Genomic DNA, 27,590 nt, shown 5'->3' with positions numbered 1-27,590 from the left:
AATACCCTATCTTAGCTACCCCATTTGTTATAACTCGCGTGAAGGTATAATGTATTATACTTTTGATTACTATTGTAATAATTTTCGAGATTATTTTGAGATATAAACTATTTATATATCTATATAAATAAATAAAATTGGATGGATGAAGTGGCGGCAGGTTACGGCAACGACGTGTGACTCGCGTGTTCCCCTTAAGCTTAAGGGGAAAATTTACAAGACCATGATCCGGCCTGCTGTCTTGTATGCATCAGAGTGCTGGCCCGTAAAGGCGACGGATGAAAGACGACTGCATGCAACTGAAATGAGAATGTTGAGGTGGATGTGTGGTATGACAAGAATGGATAAGATAAAGAATGAATACATACTACCTCTAATGGTAGTATGAAAGTGGCGCCGGTGTCAGAGAGGTTGAAGAGTAATCGTCTATCATGGTATGGACATGTAATGCGTAGCAACGAGGATAATATTTTAAGAAAGATGTTACATATGAATGTGGATGGTTATAAGGGCAGAGGAAGGCCGAAAAAGAGACAGATGGACTGTGTGAAAGATGATATGGTAAGAAAAGTAGTAAATAACGGAAGCGAAAAACATATTACGACGACCACAAATAAATGGGATAAGGAAGAAGCAGATGATGATGATAAATAAATAAAATTTAAATATCTGTTATAATTTCATATTAATAGATTTTCACTAAATTCACGTGATAGTATATATGGTACTTAAAACCGCAGTTAAAAAAAGTCTGTATTTTTGGTTTTGCTTATCTTTGAAACTTTGACTTTTAATTTAACGGGACTTTCACTTACGTAGATAGCTAATGTTGTATGGAGTAACATAGGCTATTTTATTTTAGAAATTTCATTCATTTTATTTCTTTATTCATTCGCTTCAAAATCCGTTGCGTAGTTTTAAATATTTAAGCATACATAGGGACAGACAGCGACAGCGACTTTGTTTTATACTACGTAGTGATAACAAATAGATGGAAAGAGAGGAAGGGGAAGACACAGCCTGATCAAGGAGACTAAGGAAAAAGTTGGAGTCGTATCGTATCAACAGCTAAAAGACTGATAGAAGATCATGGAAGGTGGCGGGAGCTCCACCGACAAGAGCACAGCTCTTAAATTATGAAAAGAAAATGAAAAATTCTCAAAACGCCATGTAGACTGAAACTAAGTAGAGCTTGTGTTATGGGTACTAGACAACTTTATCATTATTTTGTACATTACGTATATATTTACAAAAAAATCGAAGTATTTATATCAGTTGTCTAGTCCCCATAACACAAGCTCTACTTAGCTTGGGACTAGATATCACCGTATGAATTATCTATACATATAAATGAAATTGGAGTGTCTGTTTGTAATATTGAAATAACTGTTTTTTACTACATGCATATGAATATAAATACGGTACATACATCAAAATAACACCTTTAAAAATTTTTGTCTATCTGTTTGTTCCGGCTATTCTCTGAAATACCGATATTGACGGGACTTTTATTGGCAGGTAGCTGATGTAATAAGGAGTTACTTAAGCTACTTTTATTTTAGAAAAATTCTGTTGATTTAGAAAATTTATTTCCACGCGGACGAACTCGCGAGTACAGTTAGTCCTACATAATATTTATTATCATAAATTACAAAATATGCTGCGTCATCAATAATTGAAATCTGTTTCAAACAAGAATTGTTAGTAACAAAGTTACATAATCAAGCAGCAGGTAAAGAATGCTATATACAAAGATGGCCAACACCAACACAACATTTCATTGCAATTCAAAATCAACACTAAACATAAATTCAAGAGCATGAAAGAGTTTGAAACTCGCATAAAGAGTTGCGACGCTGTTTGTTTGTCTGTCAGCTATGCTAATAGCGAAAACTTGGACACTTGGAACTCGTCGTTTCAAGTAAATTAAACAGATATTGCAGCTTCATGTTGGATTTGTAACTGCTCAGATGCGACACTTCGTAAGTTTTAATATGAGAAAATATTAATTGTAACCGATCGCATTAAGCAATAAGCCTTTTGTTTAACACATTTGAATAATTTTTTTTTTATATTTTTCTGTGCGTAATAAAGAGTTTTGTTATACTATATACTGTAATATCCAAATTTAAATTGTCTACACTAGCCGCTAACTAGCTTACTTTTTTTGTAAGTTTTTAAAATACTTATTTTTTTGTTTGTAAATATATACATAAAACCTTCGTGGTATAAAATCATGGGATTGATTAATCATACGAGGATTCGAATCTGCAACCATTGAAAGTATTTAAAACGATGTGCTAAACCGCTAGACTACCGAAGCTGTATAAAAATTATAATATAATTTTTTTTACGTTCATAAGCTGCTAAAATGTCCTACATGAATAAATGGTTTTTGAAAAAGAATCACAAGAAGAACGAGCAAGAAACTTGTGTGTTGCTCTTTTAAATAATCATTATAACTTTACATTTCCAATTCAAAACGTACGAATACAACCCACCAACTAGCACTTATTATCACAAATTTATTAGCTTCAGATATTAAGTACAAAAAAGGTTCAAAACAGTCGTGGTGATTAGAGCAGACCAGTCCCTACAAGATATATAAATCTTATATATAAAATTCTCGTGTCACAGTTTTCGTTCCCATACTCCTCCGAAACGGCTTGACCGATTCTCATGAAATTTTGTGAGCGTATTCAGTATATCTGAGGATCGACCAACATCTATTTTTCATCCCGCTAAATGTTAGGGGTAGTCCACCTCTAAATTTTTTTTTATTTTAAGGCAAAACAACGTTTGCCGGGACAGCTAGTATACATCATCATCATCATTGCCTTGCCTTTATCCCATTATTTGTGGTCGGCGCAGTATGTCATTCTCTTCCACTGCTCTCTATCGGTCGTCATATCTAAACATACTCTTCTTTTATTCATATCATCTTTCACACAATCCATCCATCTTTTCTTAGGGCGTCCCCTCCCTTTACATCCATCCACATTCATATTATACACTTTCCATAACACATGGTCCTCGTTCCTCCGCATAACATGCCCATACCAGCTCAATCTGTTACCTCGCAACTTTTATTTTTTATTTATTTATTTAACTTCAATGCACACAATATACAAAATATAGTAAAGTACATTTGGCGGACTTAACACCATGCGGCATTTTCTACCAGTCGACCATTGGTGGTGCAGAGAGTAAATGTTGGCGGTGCAAATATAATAAATGATAAATAAAAAGCAACAAAATATAAACAGAATGATAAATACAATATATATCTAAGGAATACAATCATAAATTACATAAATATATGCAAATATTATATAAAATAAATACATACTAGATACTCAATAGTCTGACAGTCACAGAACCATAGAGAGTAGAATAGAAAAATAGTGAAAGAAAGAGAAATAGAAGAGAGTAGTAAAAAGTTACAAATTGAGATAATGTTCCCGTAGTTTATGTTTAAAAGAAATTTTACTCGTAGCGTATTCTATAACCGACAGCTAGTATACATATAAATGTATATGTTTAACAGAGAACTATCGGGAAATGCATTCTCGGATCATTATCACATAGTTACATATTCCAGCGGCAACTTCAAACGGTAAAGCATAAGTCTACAAATTGGGCTAACTCCTGAGTGCAACTTACACTTATCGGACGATTGCTCGTCCGCCCAGGGCGTTATAACTTGCGAGATAGCCCGCAGGGATGTTATGGATACGAAATGTCGGATACGGATAGGTTTTGGATATAGGAATGATTATTATACTCATCCGTCATACTTGTGAACGGGTGCTGCTTGTGGGGACTGGACTGTTCGGGTTCCGAACACTGATTAGACTATTTGCTTTAACAATAGCATATGCTGGTGGTCACTCTATTCTCCCAAATTTGAATTTAAATGACTCTGTATTATTGTAAACATGTACAACATTTATTTGAAAAGAATACGAGCTGAGTTTCTTGTCAGTTCCTCTCATCTCGATATCACTCCGAACTGACGGTAGATTTGACATATCATAAGTCTGTAATAGACCTACGTGAATAACGATATTTTGAATTTGAATTTGAATACTAGATACGGATACGGATATGAAATTATTTCGGAGTTTCGGATAATTTCGGTTACAGATTTTTTTTTTTGGAATTTCAAAAGTAAAATACAAATAGCTAATAAAATGGTTACATAACATGTCTCAATTAGGCTCCGCCCTTATCCTATTATCCGAAACTTATTTCGGATTCGGTTACGAATATTTTTTTATATCGGATATCCGATAGTTTCGGTACGGTTATGGAGCTCCTTAACATCCCTGCACGATATTAGTGCATCAATGTATTGTGCTCGAGCGACGATGGCTACATGAAGAAATGTTGCAAACCACATTTACGATGTAATAAACATTGCACGTACAAGATACTATTTCAATGTATGTAGGTTTTAATCAGAGATTCTGATATGGGTGTAATTAAATACATGGACCTAATAGGGTGTTATAATTTGTTAATATAACATTTCACAAGTTTCTTGCTAATTCGTCTTGTGATGAATCTGCATTCCGAATGAGTGGTAGAATCAAAATATGACTATTCAAAAGTGCTTGTAATGAGTTTATTTGAATAAAGATTATTTCTATTTCTATTTCTATTAACAAATTTTGTCATATTTATTAAATAAAATCAAAATTCTTCATTTAGGTAACACAATTTTTTCTATGTTCTGTATAGTTATTGAAGCTTCCTTTTAAGCATAAAAATGCTTGTGCCAGAAGGCTCCACTAGCTGTAATAGTATTTTTTAACTAATTCTTAAATATTTATATTTATTACATTACTAGTTGTTCCCGCGACTTTGTCTGCGTGGAATTTAACTTTATTTTACTAAAGTAAAAGTAGCCTAAGTTACTCTTTATTACATCAGCTACCTGTCAAAATCGGTCCAGCCATTTCAGAGATTAGCCGGAACAAACAGATAGACAAAAATTTAAAAAAATGTAATTTTGGTGTATGTACCGTATTTATATTCATATGCATGTAATAAAAAACGGTTATTTCGATATTACAAACAGACACTACAATTTTATTTATATGTGTAGATATGTTTTTTTATTTATACAATTCTATTTTAAATACCTACACGACTGAGAATATGATATAAATATACGTCAAAAATTTACGTATATTTATTCATATTTTTTATTTCGAGCATTATAACACACAAATTCACTAACCAAGTAATCCTATAATCCTGGTATTATGAGATCTAGTAATCTCACCATGATTTATGCAGTAGAAAATGCACAGAGATATATTTACTATAGATAATATTTACTTCATTCAAATTCAAAATCAAAACATATTTATTCAGATCTATTACAGATTCTTATGATATGTCAAATCTACCGTCAGTTCGGAATGGTTTCGAGATGAGAAGAACTGACAAGAAACTCAGCTCGTATTCTTTTGAAATAAATGTTGTACATGTTTCCAATACTGTCCGATAGCTCTCCTCTGTGAATAATCATCGCCATTATCATTACAGCCTGGAAGACGTCTATTGCTGGACAAAGGCCTCCCCCAAAGATCTCCACGACGATCAGTCCTGTGCTTCTCGCATCCATCGCCTCCCAGCGATCTTGACCAGATCGTCGGTCCACCTTGCTGGAGACCTTCCCACGCTGCGTCTTCCGGTCCGTGGTCGCCACTCGAGGACTTTACTGCCCCAACGGCCATCTGTCCTACGAGCTATGTGCCTTGCCCATTGCCACCTCAGTTTCGCAATTATTATTATAATATAATATAAAAAATATTCGATTCATTACTAACACATAATTATTTTGCAACCGTAATATACCATATACAAGAACATTTCTACGGCACAGTTAGACATTATAATATTAAAATAATAGACAGTTGAAATGTCCATTAAAGTAGAGACTAGGGAGGGAGGGGGCGGGATGCTGGGTAGGGCGGGGGAGGGGTTGTGCGTCTGAAACAAAACGAGATAACTTCTGAATTAAGAGCCGGAGGAAGTCCGATGCTCGTCCAATTTGCATGTTTGCACAGTTTATAACAATTAGCCGTCGTTTCCTGGGTATATTTCTTTATTACCCGGATTAACAGTGCCCTCTGTGCGTCGACTGCACTCGTTTAATTGTGCCTTATAATTTATGCCATGATTGGTGCTCGCCGCTCGTTATCCATACGGCGAAACATGGCAGCTTGTTACATAGTTGTACCTCTCTATATAAATATTGTAAAATAAAACATCCATTGATTTTTCCTGAGATTGATTTACTTTTGACAAAATTGTTGTAACATATGTTTTTGGTCACTCTATTGAATTTAAAAATTTATCTATATTTTTGTAAACATTTATAAGCTCATTTGAAAAGAATAACCGAGTTTCTTGTCAGTTCTTCGTAGTTAAAACTGTCAATCATAAATAATATAGTGTGTAGTAATAAATATTATTCTATTCTTCTATTCTTATTCTAATCATCATCAGTCCACTTCAGTCCACTGCTGGACATAGGCCTCTCCCAAGGTACGTCACTGGGCACGATCTTCAGCCCTTCTCATCCAGTTACTACCCGCAACCTTACGTATGTCGTCGCTCTACCTAAGTAGATTTGACATATCGTAAAAGTCTGTAATAGACCTACCTGAATAAAGATATTTTGATTTGATTTGAAAGTCTAAACATTTAGTTTTTATAATCGAAGTTCGAAATACTTAATCGTTTTTTAAATTTCATTAATCTGTAAAAAGCGTCGTATAAGTGAATCACTTAAGTGCGTCGTAACTATTATTGATTCTCACTCACTAACTTGAGGTTTAAATCGGTGAAATAAATCACCAGTACTTCACCGATATAAACCTAAAGTTAGTGAGTTTGAATCTGCTCGACATCAAAAAAGTTTGCAGTATGTTATTTGTGCAGTATGTTTTTGAGACCTTAAGACGCTTAAAACCTTTCACAAATAAAGAATTTGAAATTGAATTATCATGGAGAGAATGATAACAAACCAAATTGCGTATTGTGAAAGAACACTGTTAGAACGGTAGCCTCCTGCCACGTTCACTGGACTCAGTTAAATGTCAGCATGTCAAGTGTTACATTCACAAAATGGACAGTCGAGAATTTCACTAAACAGGGGCGGATCGTGAATTTGTGGGGCCCTGGGCTAAATCTACTTAGGGTACTTACTTACTTTATTCATATACATGTAGCAAAAAACGGTTATTTCAATATTACAAACAGACATTCCAATTTTATTTATATGTATAGATTACGAGAGTCCTCGTACGGTTGGCACCCCTGCGACCACTCCACGGTCGCCACTAGAATCTCGAAGGTCACCGAGGAGCCGAGCGACAGCGTCTCGTACTTGCGCAAGAGTCAGTCTCGCGATCTGCTACTTTCGCCATCCACGCCTAACTTCGCTTATACATTATGATACAATCTATGGATAAACATTGAATACACGCATGCTCAGTTTATAAACAAAACCAGCGGCAGTTACACGTCTAATTTGCATTATTTTGTATTTTTTTAATAACATGTCCATAAATTGTGTTATATGGGAATACAGTGTCATAAATATTTTGTGTCAAATGTGTTTGAATAAAGAATTTAAAACATAACCGGATATCAAGTGATTAAATAACAATAAATAAATTAATAATTATAATAATAATTTAAAATTCAATTATCACAATTTTCACAATTATTGTAACATATCATAACCGTATTAGGTTATAATAGTGTAAACTTCATATGACATGAACATTACAAATTAATTTGTTTCATATAAATATTACAAATATTGGTTACATTTTATATGTTTTAATTTAAATGTCTTTTTCATATTTACTACATTATGAGCATCATAATTTGTTTAACTTATATCACATTTCAGTTGGGAGCCCGGTGATCTGTATTAGGTTATACCTATCTCAGACGCCAGCTCCTCACAGCAGATCGATTCAAATAATAAAATTTAAGTATTTTACTATAAAGAATACTACATGTATTGTTACCATCATGTTTGTGACGAGAAATAAATAAATCATATTATCACATATTGTAATAGTCGTAAAATTATTATAAATATCACGTTCAAAACTATTTATATATATATATACACAAATAGTAAAAAACCTGTGGAAAAATAAAAAATAAACTATAAATCATAAGTAAAACGAAATAGGTAGTTAAATGTAAAAAAGTGTAAGTATCTAAATATATTTGTATTTAATTGATTGGCATAATCGTGAAGTAATAGATATTTAATAGGAATTATTAAACTAATTTACTAATGTATTTCTATTTTTAATTAATATTTGATGTTAAATAAAGGACAATACGAAATTATTTTATTCTTCGGGATTGTTTCGTTGAATTATAAAATAAATTATTAATTTCTACAAATAAATACAAGTAAGGAAGTAAAAAGTAAACGAAAAATATAAAAAATAATTGTTTGCTTAAATTGAAAAGAAAACCGATCAAATTTATTAAAAATTATAAAAAAAATTCATGAACTAGTTCACTATACGTTACCTAGCTACGACTCAGTAGAATATGAAGAAACATATATCACTCGAATGTATATGTACAGCACTACAATGAAGGCATTGAATTATCTCATTATATTAGCATAATGCATGCAAGGAGCATAAAGCCGCACTTCATATATAATTGAGCATATATGAAACTGCAATTGGGCAGAAATCATGTTGCATCCTAGAAACATATAAGTGTAAATACAAGGAATAAATACTTAACTGGCGGGACGCCACGGCTTTTTATTATAAATCTTTGAATTTCTCAGGTTTTCTGTACTACAATATATATGTATTACAAATATAAACCTTCGTTTTGAGTTGCTCTATCTATTGCTGAAAAGTATATCAAAATGAGCAGCGTAATTTAAAAATCTAAGCGTACAGACAGCGGTGACAAATTTGTAAAGATTCAGTAATACAAAAATGAAATTCTATAAGAGATGTATTGTAAATTTTATATTTATTCTACATTCGGGCTACTGTCTGTACTTCACGCCTGTACTAGAAATAAGTCAAGGCAAGCTGCGGGGCATACGGAGTGTAGCTGGCGTGAATAAATATTACGGCATACCGTATGCGACTTGTGAAAGATTTCAAGTAAGTATCAACTTAAATTATTGTTATTAACAACAACATGTTTTGTATGTATGAACGTTCCTATTTAACTAAATATTTTCACTCAGAGAAAGGATCTATGCCCTCTTTCATGGGATGCATTTCATTTCGCCAAAGTACTTAGATGTGTTTGACGATTTGACGACCTCGGTGGTCTAGCGGTCTAGCACACTGGTTTACGTCCGATGGTCGCGGGTTCGATTCCTCGCACGGCACACTTTTGTATTCATGAGTACGATTGTTTGTGTCGGTCTGGGTGTTTTCTATGTATATTATGTATGTATTTACGAAAAAAAATTATCTATGTATTTGTATCAGTTATCTAGTACCTATAACACAAGCTTTAGCTAGCTTAATTTGGGTCTAGATGGCGCTGTGTGAATTATCCTGAGATTATTATTATTATTATTACGTGTTCATTTTCTTTCACGTCGTTTGCTGTCCATTAAATATACATTTAAAAGCATGCTTCATAGTGATTCATTGATTACACCAATCATGTTATTGAGTGAGTTCTTAGGTAATATCAAGTAATTATTATGTTTATTTAATTTTGTCAACTTGGCCATTTGACAGTTTGTATTCACACCAAAAGTTAAATATGGAATGCTGAACAAATTTAACTTATGATGAGTCTTTCCGAATGAGCGGTCAAATATTAGTTAACTATTGAAAAGTGCTTATTTTAAGTTTATTTGAATAAAAATTATTTGTATTCTATTCTATTCTGTAAATTTTTTACTGTTAACTAAGACATCGGTTTGGAGTTAAAAGTAAAGTCAATTTCATTAAAATCAATTTGTTGACTGTAACTATCATCTCTTTAGAGTTAAAAAATCCTCTGTAGGTATACATATATTCTGGTAAAGTCAAATTTCAAGTTAGACGTTTAGTTAACAAACAGATTGTGATCACAACTTGGTAACTCTTGGTTCAACTGTGTAATATTATGTTATATGTGGTTCAACTGAAACAGAACAGACTGTAAATGTCACGCGAGCCATTGACAAAACTAAATATATCATTGTTTCATAAAATATCAACTTGTTTCATCGTCAGTCGAATTCATTTGTATCATGAAATCACAGTTGCATGTATAAGAAATCACACTCAAGTTGATCATTGTAACATTATCTACACTTCATACAGTTTTGACTACGGGTTAAATCTATAGAAAATACCTGATACATTGAACTATTTGCATTTTTAGCGCATTTTTATTTTAATACAAAATGAAATACATAAAACATTTACCACGATTATGCTTGCGTTTCCGATCAACATAGATAAAATAATATATTTAAACTAGCTACTCGCTCTGTCTTCGCCTGGGGTGTACATGTATGATCATATAAACCTTCCTCTTGAATCACTATATCTATTAAAATAACCGCTTCAAAATTCGTTGCGTAGTTTTCAAGATTTAAGTATACATAGGGACGGACAGATAGAGACAGCGACTTTGTTTTATACTATACTAGCTACACGCTCTGGCTTCGCCCGGGTGTACATGTATTATACACATAAACTTTGCTCTTGAATCACTCTATCTGTTAATAAAAACCGCTTCAAAATCCGTTGCATAGTTATAAATATTTAAGTACATATAGGGGCGGACAGACAGCGATAGTGACTTTGTTTTATGTAGTGATAATGATACCAAATAATATTGTACACCAAAGAAAAGTTACAAAAATTATTCAAAAGAGTAACACGCAAGTTTCTCGCTCGTTCTTCTTCTAGAGCTTCCCCAATGAGCGGTAGGTTAAAACAAATAAGTATAACTATCCAAAAGTGCTTAAATATAAGTTTATTTCAATAATTTCTCAAGAGACTACAGCATGGGGTTTTTCATGAAGGGTATATTAAGGTTTCTTAAGGGTCGGCGTACACCCCTGGTGTTTCAGGCGTTACTATTCAAAAGTGCTTAAATTTAAGTTAATTTCAATAATTTCTCAAGAGACTACAGCATGGGGTTTTTCAAGAAGGGTATATTAAGGTTTCTTAAGGGTCGGCAACGCGTACACCCCGTGTTTCAGGCGTCCATAGGCTACGGTAATCGTTTACCATCAGATGGGCCGTATGCTTGTTTGCCACCTACGTGGTATAAAAAAAATAAAGATTTTTTGGAAAATACTTGCGTCACATCCACGCTTGTGAATTGCACGTGTATTTCACTTTATTCACGTTGTATGTTTGTGTTTATATGTTCCTGAACTGTACGAGATTGCATGCTGGATCGAAGATTTAATGTAACTGAATTAAAGTAAGGTAATTCATTTTTTGTTCTTTTTATATCTCACTACTTTTTTTATATAGTTACGCCCTTATGTCCATAGACTGAAGGTCCATGCCCTTTTTTGCAAGTTTTTTTAAACTTTACTTTCTATTTTTTCCATGCCTTTATTGCTCCGGGAATAATATGCATTATGGCTTCCCGCAGTTAATATTTTTTTTGTTTTTCTTTTTTTTTACAGATATTTTTTTTCCTTTCTTTTTTTCTCTTTTGTGTTTTTTTTCTATTTTTTTTTCATTTTATTTTTATAATACATAATATTATTATTAGTCAATTTCCTACCTCATTACTTGTATATATTATTTTCCCGCGGTTTCACACGCATGAATTTCATAGCTATGTGCTATTATGTATAAGCTGTACTGTAAAGTTTCATCAAAATCCGTTCAGTGGTTTTTTCGTGAAAGAGTAACAAACAGCCATCCATACTCACTAACTTTCGCGTTTATAATCTATACATATAAATAAAACTGGAGTGTCGGTTTGTAATATTGAAATAACTGTTTTTTACTACATGCATATGAATATAAATACGGTACATACACCAAAATAACATTTTTTACAATATTTGTCTGTCTCTCTGTTTGTTCCGGCTAATCTCTGAAATAGCTTGACCGATTTTAACGGGACTTTTTTTGGGAGGTAGTTGATGTAATAAGGAGTAATTTAGGGTACTTATATTTTAAAAAAATAAAGTTAAATTCCACGCGGACGAAGTCGCGGGTACAGCTAGTATTAAATAAGATTACTAATATTAATTAAGATATATATGCCTACTATCGAGATAGTAAGTTATATGTGTATGTTCGTCTGTCACACATTTAATCAGTAAGCAGTTTGTTGTTGAAGCTATATTTCGGTTGAAGGATTAGATAAGATACTCCTTATAAGATTAGCTATCACTAGTAAAAGTCCTGTCAAATTCGGATTAGCAAGAGATTACAGATTAACAAAATCAAACAGACAAACAATTATTTCAATTATTTGATGTTAATTCCGTTTTTACTGTCATATGCATTTTAGAAGCTGTCATTTTATTAAATGAAATTACAAAGGGTCTTTAAGTCTATTTAATTGTAGACTAACTAACTAGTCATGATGATGATGATGCCATCTTAGTCATCCGGAATGACAATAAGTGGTTTGTAAACGTCACATGTTGACGTAATGGTCATATTGCTGTCCATATAATATGAGTACTGTTACTACGGTTATTAAAACAGTTACCAACATGAATGGTCATATTACTGTCCATGTAAATAGGACGATTGTCCTACGATATTGTCCTAATATGAAATAGTTTTTATAGAAAAGTCTGCCAAAAATGTTTGTTAAAGCTTATAAAATGCACTTTCGTTTCAAACTTCACCCCACATGCATCAATGCATGCTGCATGCGATTGCCAGTGCTACCAAATACATATTCATTCATGACGTAGCATATATATCATCAAAATCATAATTCATATCACAGAGGCATAATATTAAAAGAAATGTATGTATTACAAATCTATTTTAACTATAAGATATTTTAAGAGAGTATATAAAAAGACAGACAGACAGGACAAAATAGTTCAAATGCTAAAATAGCTTTATTGCAGGTTTAGTGTTTTTATGTATAAGGGATTAGCAAATAGTTAATAATTAGATCGCTGTGAATGAAAATAACTATCTGTGAAATTACATAGATGATATAGAATTGTGAAAATTTATATTAATTTAGATAGATAGATTACACTTTTATTTGGGTTAAACACACACACACACAAGGCACAGTAATATAAAAACAAATATAAAAAGTAGATACACAGTTGCATTGGTCAGTTAACGAAATAAAATACATGTACAAAAAACGTGTGAGTAACGTAGTGTGTGCATCGCTACTATTAAAAAAAAGGCAGCACATAATTGTATTGCTTGCACAATGATTTTTAGGAACATACTCGATTAATTAAAAGTTATATCACAAAATAATAATTTATGCAATTGTAATAATTAATTCAGCCAACCCTGACTAAGCGAAGAAAAGTAAAATAGAATTATTTTTATCTTTATTATATCCACAATAATAAAACATAGTATTGATACTGACTAAATTAGAATAACGGTAATCAGATTTCATGTAGTTATTGCATACTGTAAAGTTATTCATTTATAAAACTCTTAGATAAAATTTATATTGATTTTATAATCTTATAATTTCAGCCACCAAAAAAACCACATAAATGGAAAGGAGTATTTAATGCAATTAATATAATCGGATGCTGTGCTCAAAAGTTCTACTTTATCCAAACTCATAACGAGGACTGCCTTCAACTTGATGTTTATACTCCTGAACATGCCAAGCCTGGCGACAATTTACCAGTTCTAATGTACATCCACGGAGGAGCTTACTACTTCGGCAGCAAGGGTCACTACGACCCTGAATTCTTAGTAACCAAAAATGTGACGGCAGTTATAATAAATTACCGACTCGGAGCGCTGGGTTTTTTATGTTTGCACGACGTCGCAAATCTTGGATTGAAAGACCAATTAACGGCTCTGAAATGGATTAAGAAAAATATTGCAGCATTCGGTGGCGATCCGGACAACGTCACAATATTTGGTCAAAGCGCAGGCGCCAGCTCTGCTGCTATGCACATGTTATCAGAAAAGAGTGAAGGCCTATTTCATAAAGCAATTTTATTCAGTGGTAACTCTTTAACTCCATGGGCTTTTAACGTAGAACCAACACGAGCAGCTACTCTGGATGCTAAAAAACTTACAAAGGTACCGAAACATGGTGTTAGTGAAGAGAATCTTTACAATATATTTGCTAATGCTTCGTTGCCTGACCTTTTATCAGCTACAGCTGGTGTTGTAGTTTCTACTAGATCTTTCAAGTACACTCCTTGTTTAGATACCAACTTAACCGATCCTTTCTTTCGCGATACGCCCTACAATATTATAAAATCTGGTAATTTTAACAAAGTGCCAATAATAGCTGGTAACACGGATATGGAGGGTTTAATATTCTACGGGCTGAATGATGCTAAATCGTTAATAGATTGGGAGGAAAATTTTATCGATAGAGTACCCTCTGTATTCTCATGGTGTTCGAAAGAAGACAAAGCAAGAATTGCTGCGAAATTACGCGCTCATTATTTTGGAAAAAAAAAAGTGCAGTTTTCTGCTCAGGGTGCCATCAATTTATATTCAGATTGGGTTGCAGAATCCACAATGGACGCTTTTTCTCATTTGATGACTATTTACTCTAACCAGCCGGTATATCAATATGTGTTCCCGTACCTGGGAAATAGAAATTTCGCCAAAGCATTATCCGGTCAAGGCTTAAACCAGAAAGGTGCTGCACATATGGATGATGTTTTGTACCTGTTCAAGCCGGGCGGACTACCGTTATTGCTGACAAACTCTGATAAACTATTCATAGATCGCTTCACCACAATGGTGACTAACTTTATGAAGCACGGGTGAGTCATTACATTTTTATTCAATTTGTTCGCAAACCTGTAAACAATAGCTTTGACAAGTATGCCTAGTATAAGTATGGTCTTTGCTGCTTTACCTAGATTTTGAGTTACGACACAGGATTCTTGTGTACATGATCATAAATCTATTATGAATCTCATCTGATTGAGTACTAATATAGACCAATTTAGCACAGCACCGGTTTCCCTGGAGGCTGCTGACCCCTGACAAGTACGCCATACGAGATTTTTTGTACAGAACGAGATTTTTGACCTTCGGTAGAAGGTAATTTCATCCTCGTACAAACCTGTATGATATTTTAAAACACGGAAAAATATTATAAAAATAATAACCCCAAAACCTGTGCTAATCAAAGCTTGTGTTATGGCTACTAAACAAATGTTACACATTCTTAAATTCGTTTTTTATTAATGCAGTGGTCAAAACATTGTTTGTAATGTAGATTAACTACTTAATATTTATTTAAAAGAGCAACACACAAATTTCTTTCTTATTCTTCTTGTGATGAGTCTGCATTCCGAATAAGCGGTAGAATAAAAAAACTTGACTATTCAAAAGTGCTTATATTAAGTTTATTTGAATAAAGATTATTTCTATTTCTACGCCATTGCTAGCAATCTCCACACCATTGTCCTTGGAAACCATCGTTATAAATTTATTAGTGATTTTTCCACGATGGGCTAACAACCTGACCAAAACACCAACAACGTAGTACTGTGTGAGGAATCGAACCCGCAACCATCGGAAGTGAGGCAACATAAACCACCAGACCACCGTGGTCATCAATACGAATGATTATTATCTAGAAAGTAAACTATTTAACTATTATCTATACATATAAATAAAATTGGAGTGTCTGTTTGTAATATTAAAATAACCGTTTTTTACTACATGTATGTGAATATAAATACGGTACATACCCCAAAATATCGGTTTTTACCATTTTTGTCTGTCTTTTTGTTCCGGCTAATCTCTGAAATGGCTGGACCGATTTTGTCGGGACTTTTTTAGCAGGTAGCTGCTGTAATAAGGAGTAACTTAGGGTAGTTTTATTTTAGAAAAATAAAGTTAAATCCACGCGGACGAAGTCTCGGGAACAGCTAGTAGTGAATAAAATACAATGTTATAGGAATGATTAGACTACAAACTCATTATCCGTTAACTGACCATTTTTCATAGGATGTACCAACAAATAATTAATGTAATTTAGTTAAATTACTAGAGCAATTACGGTAGACGCTGAATCCTTAAAGCCTGTATTTAGCTATGTTAATTATCTTTCCCTACCTGTTTTTTAATGAAGGCTAGTTCACCAATTATCCCATATTAATATCGCACGATATCAGTATCAAATAAACGTGATAAATTATCATAATTGTGTAGTATATCTTCTTTGTAACACTAACTGTTACCCGGGGCTTCGTCCGCGTGGATATAAACTTTTCTTTTATTAAAATTAATCAATTTACTAATTTAAAAGTTAAGTTGCTCCTTATAACATTAGCTATTTGCGAATAGTTTTACTAAATTAAAAGTAGTGTTACTCTTATTATTATTAATTATTTATCATAGCATTAGCTATTTGCAAATGACAGGACTGTCGAATTCGGTCCAGCCGTTTCAGAGATTATCAAAAACAGACAGACAGAAATAGAAATAGAAATAATCTTTATTCAAATAAACTCATTACAAGCACTTTTGAATAGTCATATTTTGATTCTACCACTCATTCGGAATGCAGATTCATCACAAGAAGAATGAGCAAGAAACTTGTGTGTTGCTCTTTTTAATTGATTTTTTTTTATATAAATAATTACAGTATAACAAGTAAGAGGCATGCGATAAGTCAGCATAGAAATCGCTACACACTCATTATTAGTGTAATCAGATAATATTGTCAGTGCTATGGATTTAAGTTTTTCTATAAAAACATTATTATCGTTAACGAATTCTTCAATTTTATAGTAAGCTTTTTTTGCAAAGGAAGTGTTTTATGTGACATTTAAATCTTTTTTCTGGCAGATTTATAAGACTCTGGTATACAGACAGAATAAATATTATATTAAAGCCTGATGGTATAATTTTCAGAAATCCAACACCACGGCGCACCAAGTTGCTGCCAGTGATTTGGCCAGCATCTACTGGCAGCGCGTCGTACGTGATGCACCTGGACCACAGACTGTCGGTGAGCAGGAACCCGCGACCAAGCTCCAGAGGATTCTTCCTGGATCTACTGTGCACATACGGACATAAGGGATACGTACCGTGCGACAGCATGCAGCAGTGTAATTTAGAAGAACATGATGGATACCACTCTCTAGGAATTGAGGAATTTATATATTGACTCAACTGATTTCATTTATATATGACGACCTCGGTGGTCTAGCGGTCTAGCACACCGCTTTACGTCCGATGTTCGCGGGTTCGATTCCTCGCACGGCACAAACATTTGTATTCAAGAGTATGATTGTTTGTATCAGTATGGTCTGTTTTCTATGTATAATATGTATGTATTTACGAAAACAAAAAATTATCTATGTACTTGTATCAGGTATCTAGTACCCGTAACACAAGCTTTAGATAGCTTGACTTGGGACTAGATGGCGCTGTGTGAATTGTCCTGAGATTATTATTATTATTTAGTTGAAATAATAACTAAACAGGAAGCACTCAATCAATGGCAGAACATGCCAGGAAGTTCAAAAGCCCTAATAACGGGCTACTCGAATAAATACTACAATCAATATAATATAAAAATAATAATATAATATAAAATACTAAATCAATACATGCATCATGACTAGGGCCCTCACTGGACACTGCAAATTATAATAATAATAATAATCTCAGGACAATTCACACAGCGCCATCCAGACCCAAGTTAAACTAGCTAAAGCTTGTGTTATGTCTACTAGACAACTGATACAAATACATAAATAATTTTTTTTTTCGTGAATACATATTATACATAGAAAACACCCAGACCGATACAAACAATCATACTCATGAATACAAATGTTTGTGCCGTGCGAGGAATCGAACCCGCGACCATCGGACGTAAAGCGATGTGCTAGACCGCTAGACCACCGAGGTCGTCATCAAATTAAATAAACACATGGCGAATTGACAACAATTTGCAGATTTTGCCAAGCAGAAGAGGAAACATAGCCCATACAACCATATAGGATGTAGGTGTTTATGCATGAGTCCCACTCATGCACAAACGAAATATCTTAAAATTTAAATTATTAACCGGGTCCAAACACGAATAATTTTATGGCAAATAAAGGTATTTACCTCTCTCGACGTTTCGACTACGTTGCACTGGCCGTGGTCACGAGCTGACTGGAGTAACAGCGATGTCAATGTACATAGGTGACAGCAGTTTTTTCATCTACCGTCACTAGATTGTTCAACGAAAGTTCGCGGCACACAGCTCTCACGGTATCCGTACACTTAGACCTGATTGTGAAAAAGGGCGAGCACAATAGATCTACGTACGTCGCAGTGCTATAGGTGCTACAAACATCTGACAATAGCCTGAACAACCCAATAAAAAAAATAGACCCGGTTAATAATTTAAATAATGTATATTAAACATGAAAGTTTAAAAATAACAAAATATCTCCTTTGGAAAGTATCCTAGAGTTCCTAAGAATATCCTTCAATTCTTGTCCCTAACGGGTCTTAAAGTGATTAAAAAGTTTATTTCCATAAATAATTTTATATTCTATTCTACTGAAAGGAATAAAGAATTCTGAAGATCACACAATAAGGTGTTGTTTTTATTGACGGCCTTGGTAGTCAAATGGTTTGGTACACTGCTTAGCTGCCGATGGTCGTGGATTCGATTCCTTCCACGTTGCAAACATTTGTGTGCATGAGTATGATTGTTTACATCATTAAGGGTGTTTTTTATGTAATGTATGAATATTATTTAAAAAAATGTATCTAAGTATTTATATATATTTTCTAGTACCCATAACACAAGCTCTTAGCTTGAGACTAGATGGCGTTGTATGATTTGTCCAGATTTATTATTAACAATACTGTGTACTCCCACTTAAAACGTACTATAGAAACTAGACTATTTATATACCTACCTACATAAATCTATTTAAAAATATATTCAGAATCGAACCCGCGACCTTCAGAAAGTAAAGCGGAGTGTTCATCCGCTAAACCATCGAATCCTGTTATTTCGTCATCATTTTTATTAATTTATATATACGTTTCACACACGCAGTCTGAGTGAATTGAAATGACCAATCACTGACCAGTTTCTTGACTGGTCGTACTATACCAATCGTAACAGCAGTCGGCTGATCACGCAATTTTCGTGATCAGAACTCTTGTCTCTCGATTCGATGGGAACGGCGGTTGCAACGTAGCTAAGTGTTATAAAACCATCATCATTCCTCAAGATGTCAAACCTGAAGTGGACAGCAGATCCGAAGTGGAAACCCGAAGAGCAAAACGGAACAAGGGAAAATTGGTCACCGGCCCTTCCAGGGGAATATACGACGATTCGGCTATATGTAAGTAGTGCTTGGTTATCTTTCCACAGAGACTGGCGTGTGTGATCGTCTTACATAAGCTGGGTCTCTCAAAGCATCATCGGTTCTACCGAACTGATACACCGGTATTATGTAGATAGATAGATAGATAATTCATTTATTGCCAACATAACACACATAATACAATTTACAATAAGACACAAAACAAGAAATAAATAATAACATGGAAGTTGGCAATAGGAGCTGCCTCAGCGGTTATATAAGCACAACCTTAGTGAGGTGCACCTATACACGCTGGTTTTCAGGCATGTTATTACTCAAAAAAAAAAAACTAAGATGCGGGTTTTTTACTACATACAGATCATATAATTTAAACACAAAAAAAAATATATTAAATAAGATCTAGGATACACAAATATAAATATATATAGTATGAATTACAATATTCAATGCTCACAAAAACCGAAATCAGTTACAATAACAGTATCAAAATAAAAAAATAAAAAAAAATGTATTCACCTACTGTACTGGTACATACTTGAACTTTGGTCCTGCCTTTTAGAAACGTGTAATATTTATTACTCAACGTTATATAGATAAAGACAAGGCAATGACGATGTTATATTTGTATGTTAGTTGTTAAAATCAACTATTAGATTAATATTTTATTACAACGACGTCAAATCAGATGTTTTTCGTTTTTAAAACTAAGTACCTTTCAATAGTTTATTTGACAGACTCAATGAAATAGAGGCTTTACTTAAAATTCTCGTGGATTTGATTTCTTACACAGGACAAACATTTGTATTCAAATTCAAAATATCTTTATTCATGTAGGTCTATTACAGACTCTTATGATATGTCAAATCTACCGTCAGTTCGGAATGATATCGAGATGAGAAGAACTGACAAAAACTCAGCTCGTATTGTTTCGTATTCATTTCAAATAAATGTTGTACATGTTTACAATAATACACAGTTATGAAAATTCAAATTTTGGAGATATATGAGTATGATTGTTTGTGTCGGTTGGATGTTTTCTATGTGTATTATGTATGTATTTAAAGAAATATTTATGAGTTGTCTAGCAAATAACACAAGCTCTACTTAACTTGGGACTAGATGGTGCTGTGTAAATTTTCTAGGGTTATTTATTTTTATCAGTTGTCTAGTACCTATGGATACTAGACAACTGATAAAAATAAATACACATAAATACACAAGCTCTGCTTAGCTTGGGACTTGGGATGGCACTGTGTGCATTATCCAGGCTAGTACCCATAACACAAACTCTGCTTAGCTTGGGACTAGATGGCGCTGTGTTAATTGTCCAAGGAAAATATTATTATGACACTCAAATGGACTACTTTATATTGTATAAAAAATTGATTTTTTTCTTGCATTAACTTAAATATTTTAGGAAATTACCTCCCAAAGTTTTATATTTAAAGTCTAGTTCCTAAAATTTATTATATTTAAGTAAAAAGGGAGCGTTATGATTTTAATACTTATGAGTTTTTTTTGTTAATTATTTATGTTTTGTCATTTTTCCTTCTTTATGTTGATTACCATTTTGTTTGCTCCATATTTTTGTTAATTATATAATATTTTAGTAATTTAATTTAGTTTTATTTTATTATTTCTGTACTCACGTATAATTTGAACGTACATGAGCATTAAATAAATATTTTTTTTATCCTCTGTTTCTTTAATATTATGTTCAGACGTTCTTTAAATGTCTCTTTTATATTACTAGCTACTCGCCCGGGTGTACATGTATTATACATATAAACCTTCCTCTTGAATCACTCTATCCAAAAAATCCATTGCTGAGTTTTAAATATTAAGTATACATAGAGACGGACAGACAGCGCCAGCGACTTTGTTTTATACTATACTAGTTACTCGCCCGGCTTCGCACAGGTGTACATGTATTATACATATAAACCTTCCTCTTGAATCACTCTATCCAAAAAATCCATTGCTGAGTTTTAAAAATTTAAGCATAAACAGACAACTACTTTTTTTATACTATGTAAACGTATAATCCTCAATGGAATACATTATGTTAAATGTGAAGTGCAATTATTTTTACTTCTAAAATGTTACTACTATGGATGGATGATGAATGACTATAATAAATCCAAACGTGCTTTGAATATTCATATACATAGCCGTATAACAATGAGCAATTTGCCTTTTGACACTCAGTCATTTAAAAAAAATATTGTGTAATAGCTACTGAGTGACTATTTAAAAATTATAACGTATTTGGGTAATACGTAGCGTTGCCAGACGTCCCGTATTTTGAAATGTCCCGGCGGGACTCACTCTGTCCCGTATTCGAATCGTGCTCCGTTTTTTATTATTAAATCGATCGATCTACGCTAAACAATTTGTCTTCTGATAATTTGTCCCGGGTAAAAAACTAAATTCAAGTATTTTTTTGTCTATTTAAGCGTTTATCCCTTATAGGCTGAATAAAATCTGGCAACTCTAGTAATACGTAGTACCGCGCAATTCGCCCTTTGGCCACTCCAATATTTTAAAAATAATTTATATTTTTTTAAATAGCGGAGTATTAAAATAATTGTAATAGGATATTACAAATATTTACCCAATCCCCCTTGTTAGCTAAAGTTAGCAAAGCTTTTACCCCTCCCCTCATGGTAACGTAAACATTTTTCAATTAATGTATTGCTGTTTTAGCAAAGACAATGTGAGTGTTGCGATTCGTGTAAAAAGTAAATAACTGCCGATGACGTAGTCATCATCTAGACTCCCCTACCCCCATGTCATCCAAAATACGCAAAGTAAAGAATCACCCGCACAGTGCCTCCGAACGGTCCCTTTACAGGGTGAAACCCCGCACAGTGCTTACGTACCACTTTCCCCCCCCCCCGTACCTTATCTTATCTTCTTTGATTTACATTTTCATATTCTCTACTTCTTATCATTAATATTATATTTGTCTGTACAGTCAGTCATTTGGAATAGTAGTAGTATATCTATAAATTAACATTACCAATAGAATTTATGTCAAAATCTACCAATACCTTGACGGGTCCTAGTAGTGTACCTTGTGGCACTTCCCTTTGTGATGTTGCTATATTAGATGGAGATGTAATATTCACAATTCTTATGAATATTCTTATTGAACAAGTATGAATAATATAATAATAATAAATTTTATTTAATCTCCACAAATTACATAATTACAGTTTATTATATAAATGCCAACAATAAAAAATAACAAATAGAATTTGTGGGAAATCTAGAACCCAAACTATGCCATAGCCTGTACCTTAGACACCAGGTCTCCCCTTCATATAAATTTGTACATACAATACGTCTAGTATAGATATAGTTATAGACTTAAGTATTTTTTTTTAAACTGTTTTCGCAAAGGATAGTCTATCTCTTCCTAAATAGACAAATATATAAACAGAAATTTTTATTATTTATGATTTCAGCCACCAAAAGAACCAGAAAACTGGAAAGGGATATTTAATGCAGTTGATATATTCGGATGCTGCGCTCAAGCATTCTCCTTTATCCAAACTTATAATGAAGATTGCCTTCAACTAGACGTTTATACACCTGACCATGCTAAGGTCGGTGACAATTTCCCGGTTTTAATGTACATCCACGGAGGAGCTTACTACTACGGCAGCAAGGGTCACTACGATCCTGAATTCTTAGTCACTAAAAATGTAACGGCAGTTATAGTAAATTACCGACTTGGAGTGTTGGGTTTTTTATGTTTGAACGATGTCGCAAATCTTGGATTGAAGGACCAAGTAGCAGCTCTGAAATGGATAAAGAAAAACATTGCAGCGTTCGGTGGCGATCCGGACAACGTCACATTAATTGGACAAAGTGCAGGCGCCAGTTCGGCTGCTATGCATATGCTATCAGAGAAAAGCAAAGGATTGTTTCATAAAATAATTCTAATGAGTGGTAACTCTTTAAGTCCATGGGCTTTTAATTTAGAACCTACCAGACCAGCAGTTCAGGATGCCGAAAAACTAACGTCAACACCGATAACAGATAATAGTGAAGAAAACCTTTTCAACATATTCTTTAAGGCGTCTGTACCTGACATTTTAACTGCGACTGTTGGTACTTCAGACAATACTAGATATTTCAAGTACACTCCTTGTGTAGATAATAACTTCACTGATCCTTTCTTTCATGATACACCTTACAATATTATAAAATCTGGTGATTTCAATAAAGTACCAATTTTGGCTGGAGCTACAGATCTGGAGGGTTCACTGTTCTACGGACTTAATGATGCGAAATCATTGGAGGATTGGGAACAGAATTTTGTAGAGAGACTACCCTCGGTCTTCTCGTGGTGTTCAGAAGAAGATAAAGAAGTAATCTCTAACAAATTTCGATCTCATTACTTTGGGAAGAAAAGAGTGGATTCCTCTATAAATGGTGTAGTAAAATTCTATTCGGATTGGATTGCTGAGTCTACAACAGACGCCTTTTCTGATCTGATGACTGATTATTCTGAACAGCCAGTATATAATTATGTATTTTCGTATCAAGGGGGGAGGAATTTCGCAAAGGCTTTATTAGGACAAAGCGTGGAACTGAAAGGTGCTTCCCACTCAGATGACATTTTCTACGTGTTCAAGCCGGCAGGACTATCATTATTGCTGTCAAACTCTGATAAGCTGTTCATCGACCGGCTCACTGCAATGCTAACAAACTTTATGAAACACGGGTATGTTATTATGCTGACATTTCAAAGTTAAATCATACTAAAGTTATTTTCTGTATGTACATATCTATATTTTTATTTATGTGTATATTTTATTTACATTTATATTGCTAAATGTAGGATATTTTTTTTATATATATTATTAATATATATTTTAGAATTTTCTTTTAATGTGATGGCCAGGTGGTCAATGGGTTACTTCCGATGGTCGCGGGTTCGATTCCTCGGAAAGTACAAACACTTGTATTCATAAGTATGATCTTTTGTATCGGTCTGGGTGTTTTCTATGTATACTATATATGTATTTACAAAAAAATATCTGTGTATTTCTAACAGTTGTTTGTACCCATAACTAAGCTCTGCTTAGCTTGGGTCTAGCTCTGCTTGAATCGTCCTGAGATATTGTTATTATCTTGATAAAATAACTGTCGTTTCTTTATCTCCTAGAAATCCAACACCACGGCGCACCAAGTTGCTGCCAGTGATTTGGCCAGCGTCTACTGGCAGCGCGTCGTACGTGATGCACCTGGACCACAGACTGTCGGTGAGCAGGAACCCGCGACCAAGCTCCAGAGGATTCTTCCTGGATCTACTGTGCACATACGGACATAAGGGATACGTACCGTGCGACAGCAGCCAGCAGTGTAATGTAGAACAAAATAACAAAATATAGGGTAATTTTTAATATTAACAAGGCAACTTTATCCGCCTAGAAAAGTTATTTTTTTTTATAAAATAAAGTAGCCTAATATAATATTAGATATTCATATATTAAAAGTCTGGTCAAAATTGGTCTAGCCACTTCAGAGATTAGCAAGAAGAAACAGATGGACAGACAAAATGTTTAAAATTTAATATTTTTAATGTAAGTCCCTTATTTTTATGAGAGATTAGCAAGAAGACAGACAAAATGTTTAAAAAATAAATATATTTGATGTAAATACCGTATATATATTCCCTTATACGCATTTCGTAAAAAGCTGTTAATTTGAAATTACACAGATAAATCAATTTTATTTATTTGTATATATATATAATTTAATTAAATTTAATATAACTGTGATAAATAGATATAATGATAATAACAATAATATTCGTGGACAATTCAGACAGCGACATCTAATCTCAAATTAAACAGAGCTTGTGTTATGACAACTGAATAATTTAATTAGATTTTTTTGTCAATACATAATATATGTATAGGTGTTTACTATACACAAAACACTTATACAATACAAAACAACGTATGAATACAAATATTTGTACCGTGCGAAGATCGAACCCGCAACCATCGGAAGTGAAGCGGTGTGTTAAACCACTACACCACTGAGGCTGTCAAAATTGATAATAATTCTAGGTAACGCAAACGAATACATCAAATATTGTAATTTAACGTTTGTGTGTTAAATATAGTGTGTGATAAAGACAAGCAACACAGAGACTTTGTTATACTATTTATATTACACTAAACTAGTTGTTATATAGTTTATATTATACTAAATTAGTGTTAACACTAAATGTACAAATCTTATGACAATATTGGTATTTAACTAATAATTTAGGTGTTGTTTATTTTATCTCACATTAAATAACAAGACGAATAGGATTACTGGGTGTTGTTTATTTTATCTCGTATTAAATAACAAGATTAATGTTAAGTTTAAATACATTTAACGCATATTAAGAAGTGTTATTATAGAAGTCAAATTCAAAATATCTTTATTCATGTAGGTCTTACAGACTCTTATGATATTTCAAATCTACCGTCAGTACGGAGTGATTTCGAGATCAGAAGAACTGACAAGAAACTCATTATATATTGGAATTATAACAATAGAACAAGTATATATTGGAATTGCCCTTAAATAAATTCAAAACAATTGTTAAATCTTATTTACTGAGCAAAGCCTATTACTCACAAAACGATTACTTGAATGACGAGCGTGCATGCCAATAGTTGTTCATGCACGGGATTTTCATTTAATGTTAGACATAGACACCTATATAAATACCTATACATTGTAAATAAACTGGCTTTTAAAAAAAAAAGTAACACAATTGAGTTTCTTGCCAGTTCTTCTCAATTGGATATATATACCGAACTGGACGGTAGGGAAAAAAATTATAATGTAAAAACCTGACGTTCATAAGCGGCTAAAATGTTCTACATGAATAAATGATTTTTTAATTTGAATTTGAATATCCTCAGAACATAAAAAAATTTAAATAAATTAATACATATTATTAGAACTAATATAAATTTAGAATAAATAAAAATTCTTGCTTTTCAAATAAGAACAATTGTTCAAAATTTCTACACTAAATACACCTGGGTGTTATTTTTTATTTATGGTATTTTTACAGTAGCTATGTGAATTTGATATTATGGTGGTATTAAGGGTATGTATCATAAATTACCATAATAATTACGGAGCTAACACGGAGGATAATCAATGTCCATTAAAAAAAACGTAAAAGAATCATCAAAATCAGTGCTGTATTGGAGAAATAAATTCATGTAATTTGTATACCCTTTATACACAAACCAAATAAATAATGTAAAATACTATAATAATGATTACGGATTATAGTCACTTAAATTCTAATTATTCTAAAGAAAAGGGACAAAACAGTTTTATAGAAAAGGGACAAAAACCTGTTAAAGTTTTATAGCTAAAATAGCTTAGCGTTTAGTGATTTCATAAATATAGGCGTTAAACTTTAAAATAGTCTTTCAAGTGCTTAACAAAAGCACCAATAACCGTTATTCCAAAGCCGTACAGATAAAATAAAAGTATCGTTACAATTTCCTCCCAACAAAACCCCAGTTATATCTCCCTTCAGAAACAATAACTCGGGATCTGAGTGGATCGGGAGCTTCACGCGAAATGAAATAAACTATAAATCTACAAACATGCTCGAGGGGCCCGACTGAGAGGCTCCGCAAACATTCCGCGCAAGATTTATAAATATGCAGATCAAATAGAAGAGATACCAGATGATTCCTGTACACAGCAAGCGGGGCCAGTACACAAATACGCCATTTATGTCTCAGGAAATCTTTACATAATACCTTAAGGACTTAATTTTATAATCCATTTTCATAGATTTAAAAAAAAAAACATAGCATACATTTACCGACGACCTCGATGGTCTTCTCGCACAGCACAAACATTTGTATTCATGAGTATGATTGTTTGTATCGGTCTGGGTGTTTTCTATGTATAATATGTATGTATTTACGAAAAAAATTATCTATGTATTTGTATCAGTTATCTAGTACCCATAACACAAGCTTTAGTTAGCTTAACTTGGGTCTAGATGTCGCTGTGTGAATTGTCCTAAGATTATTAT

At 33.2% G+C, this 27,590-nt stretch overlaps 1 protein-coding gene across 1 annotated transcript in view; it reads left to right on the top strand.

Moving 5' to 3' along the window:
* The window catches only part of LOC131844012 (uncharacterized), a 31,287-nt gene extending 6,000 nt beyond the window's left edge, over positions 1–25,287 (top strand). The window contains exons 4-6 of the mRNA XM_059192796.1: positions 9,071–9,182; positions 22,975–24,239; positions 24,684–25,287. Coding sequence (XP_059048779.1) covers positions 9,071–9,182; positions 22,975–24,239; positions 24,684–24,909 — 1,603 coding nt within the window. The 3' untranslated portion in view covers positions 24,910–25,287. The remainder of the gene's footprint in view (positions 1–9,070; positions 9,183–22,974; positions 24,240–24,683) is intronic.
* Positions 25,288–27,590: the final 2,303 nt, after the last annotated feature.

Source organism: Achroia grisella, unplaced genomic scaffold, assembly GCF_030625045.1.
Source record: "Achroia grisella isolate CSIRO2021 unplaced genomic scaffold, CSIRO_AGI_Agris_v1 utg3654, whole genome shotgun sequence".
Taxonomy (NCBI): domain Eukaryota; kingdom Metazoa; phylum Arthropoda; class Insecta; order Lepidoptera; family Pyralidae; genus Achroia; species Achroia grisella.
The sequence above is the reverse complement of the archived record's forward strand: the minus strand, read 5'-3'. Positions and strand labels throughout refer to the sequence as shown.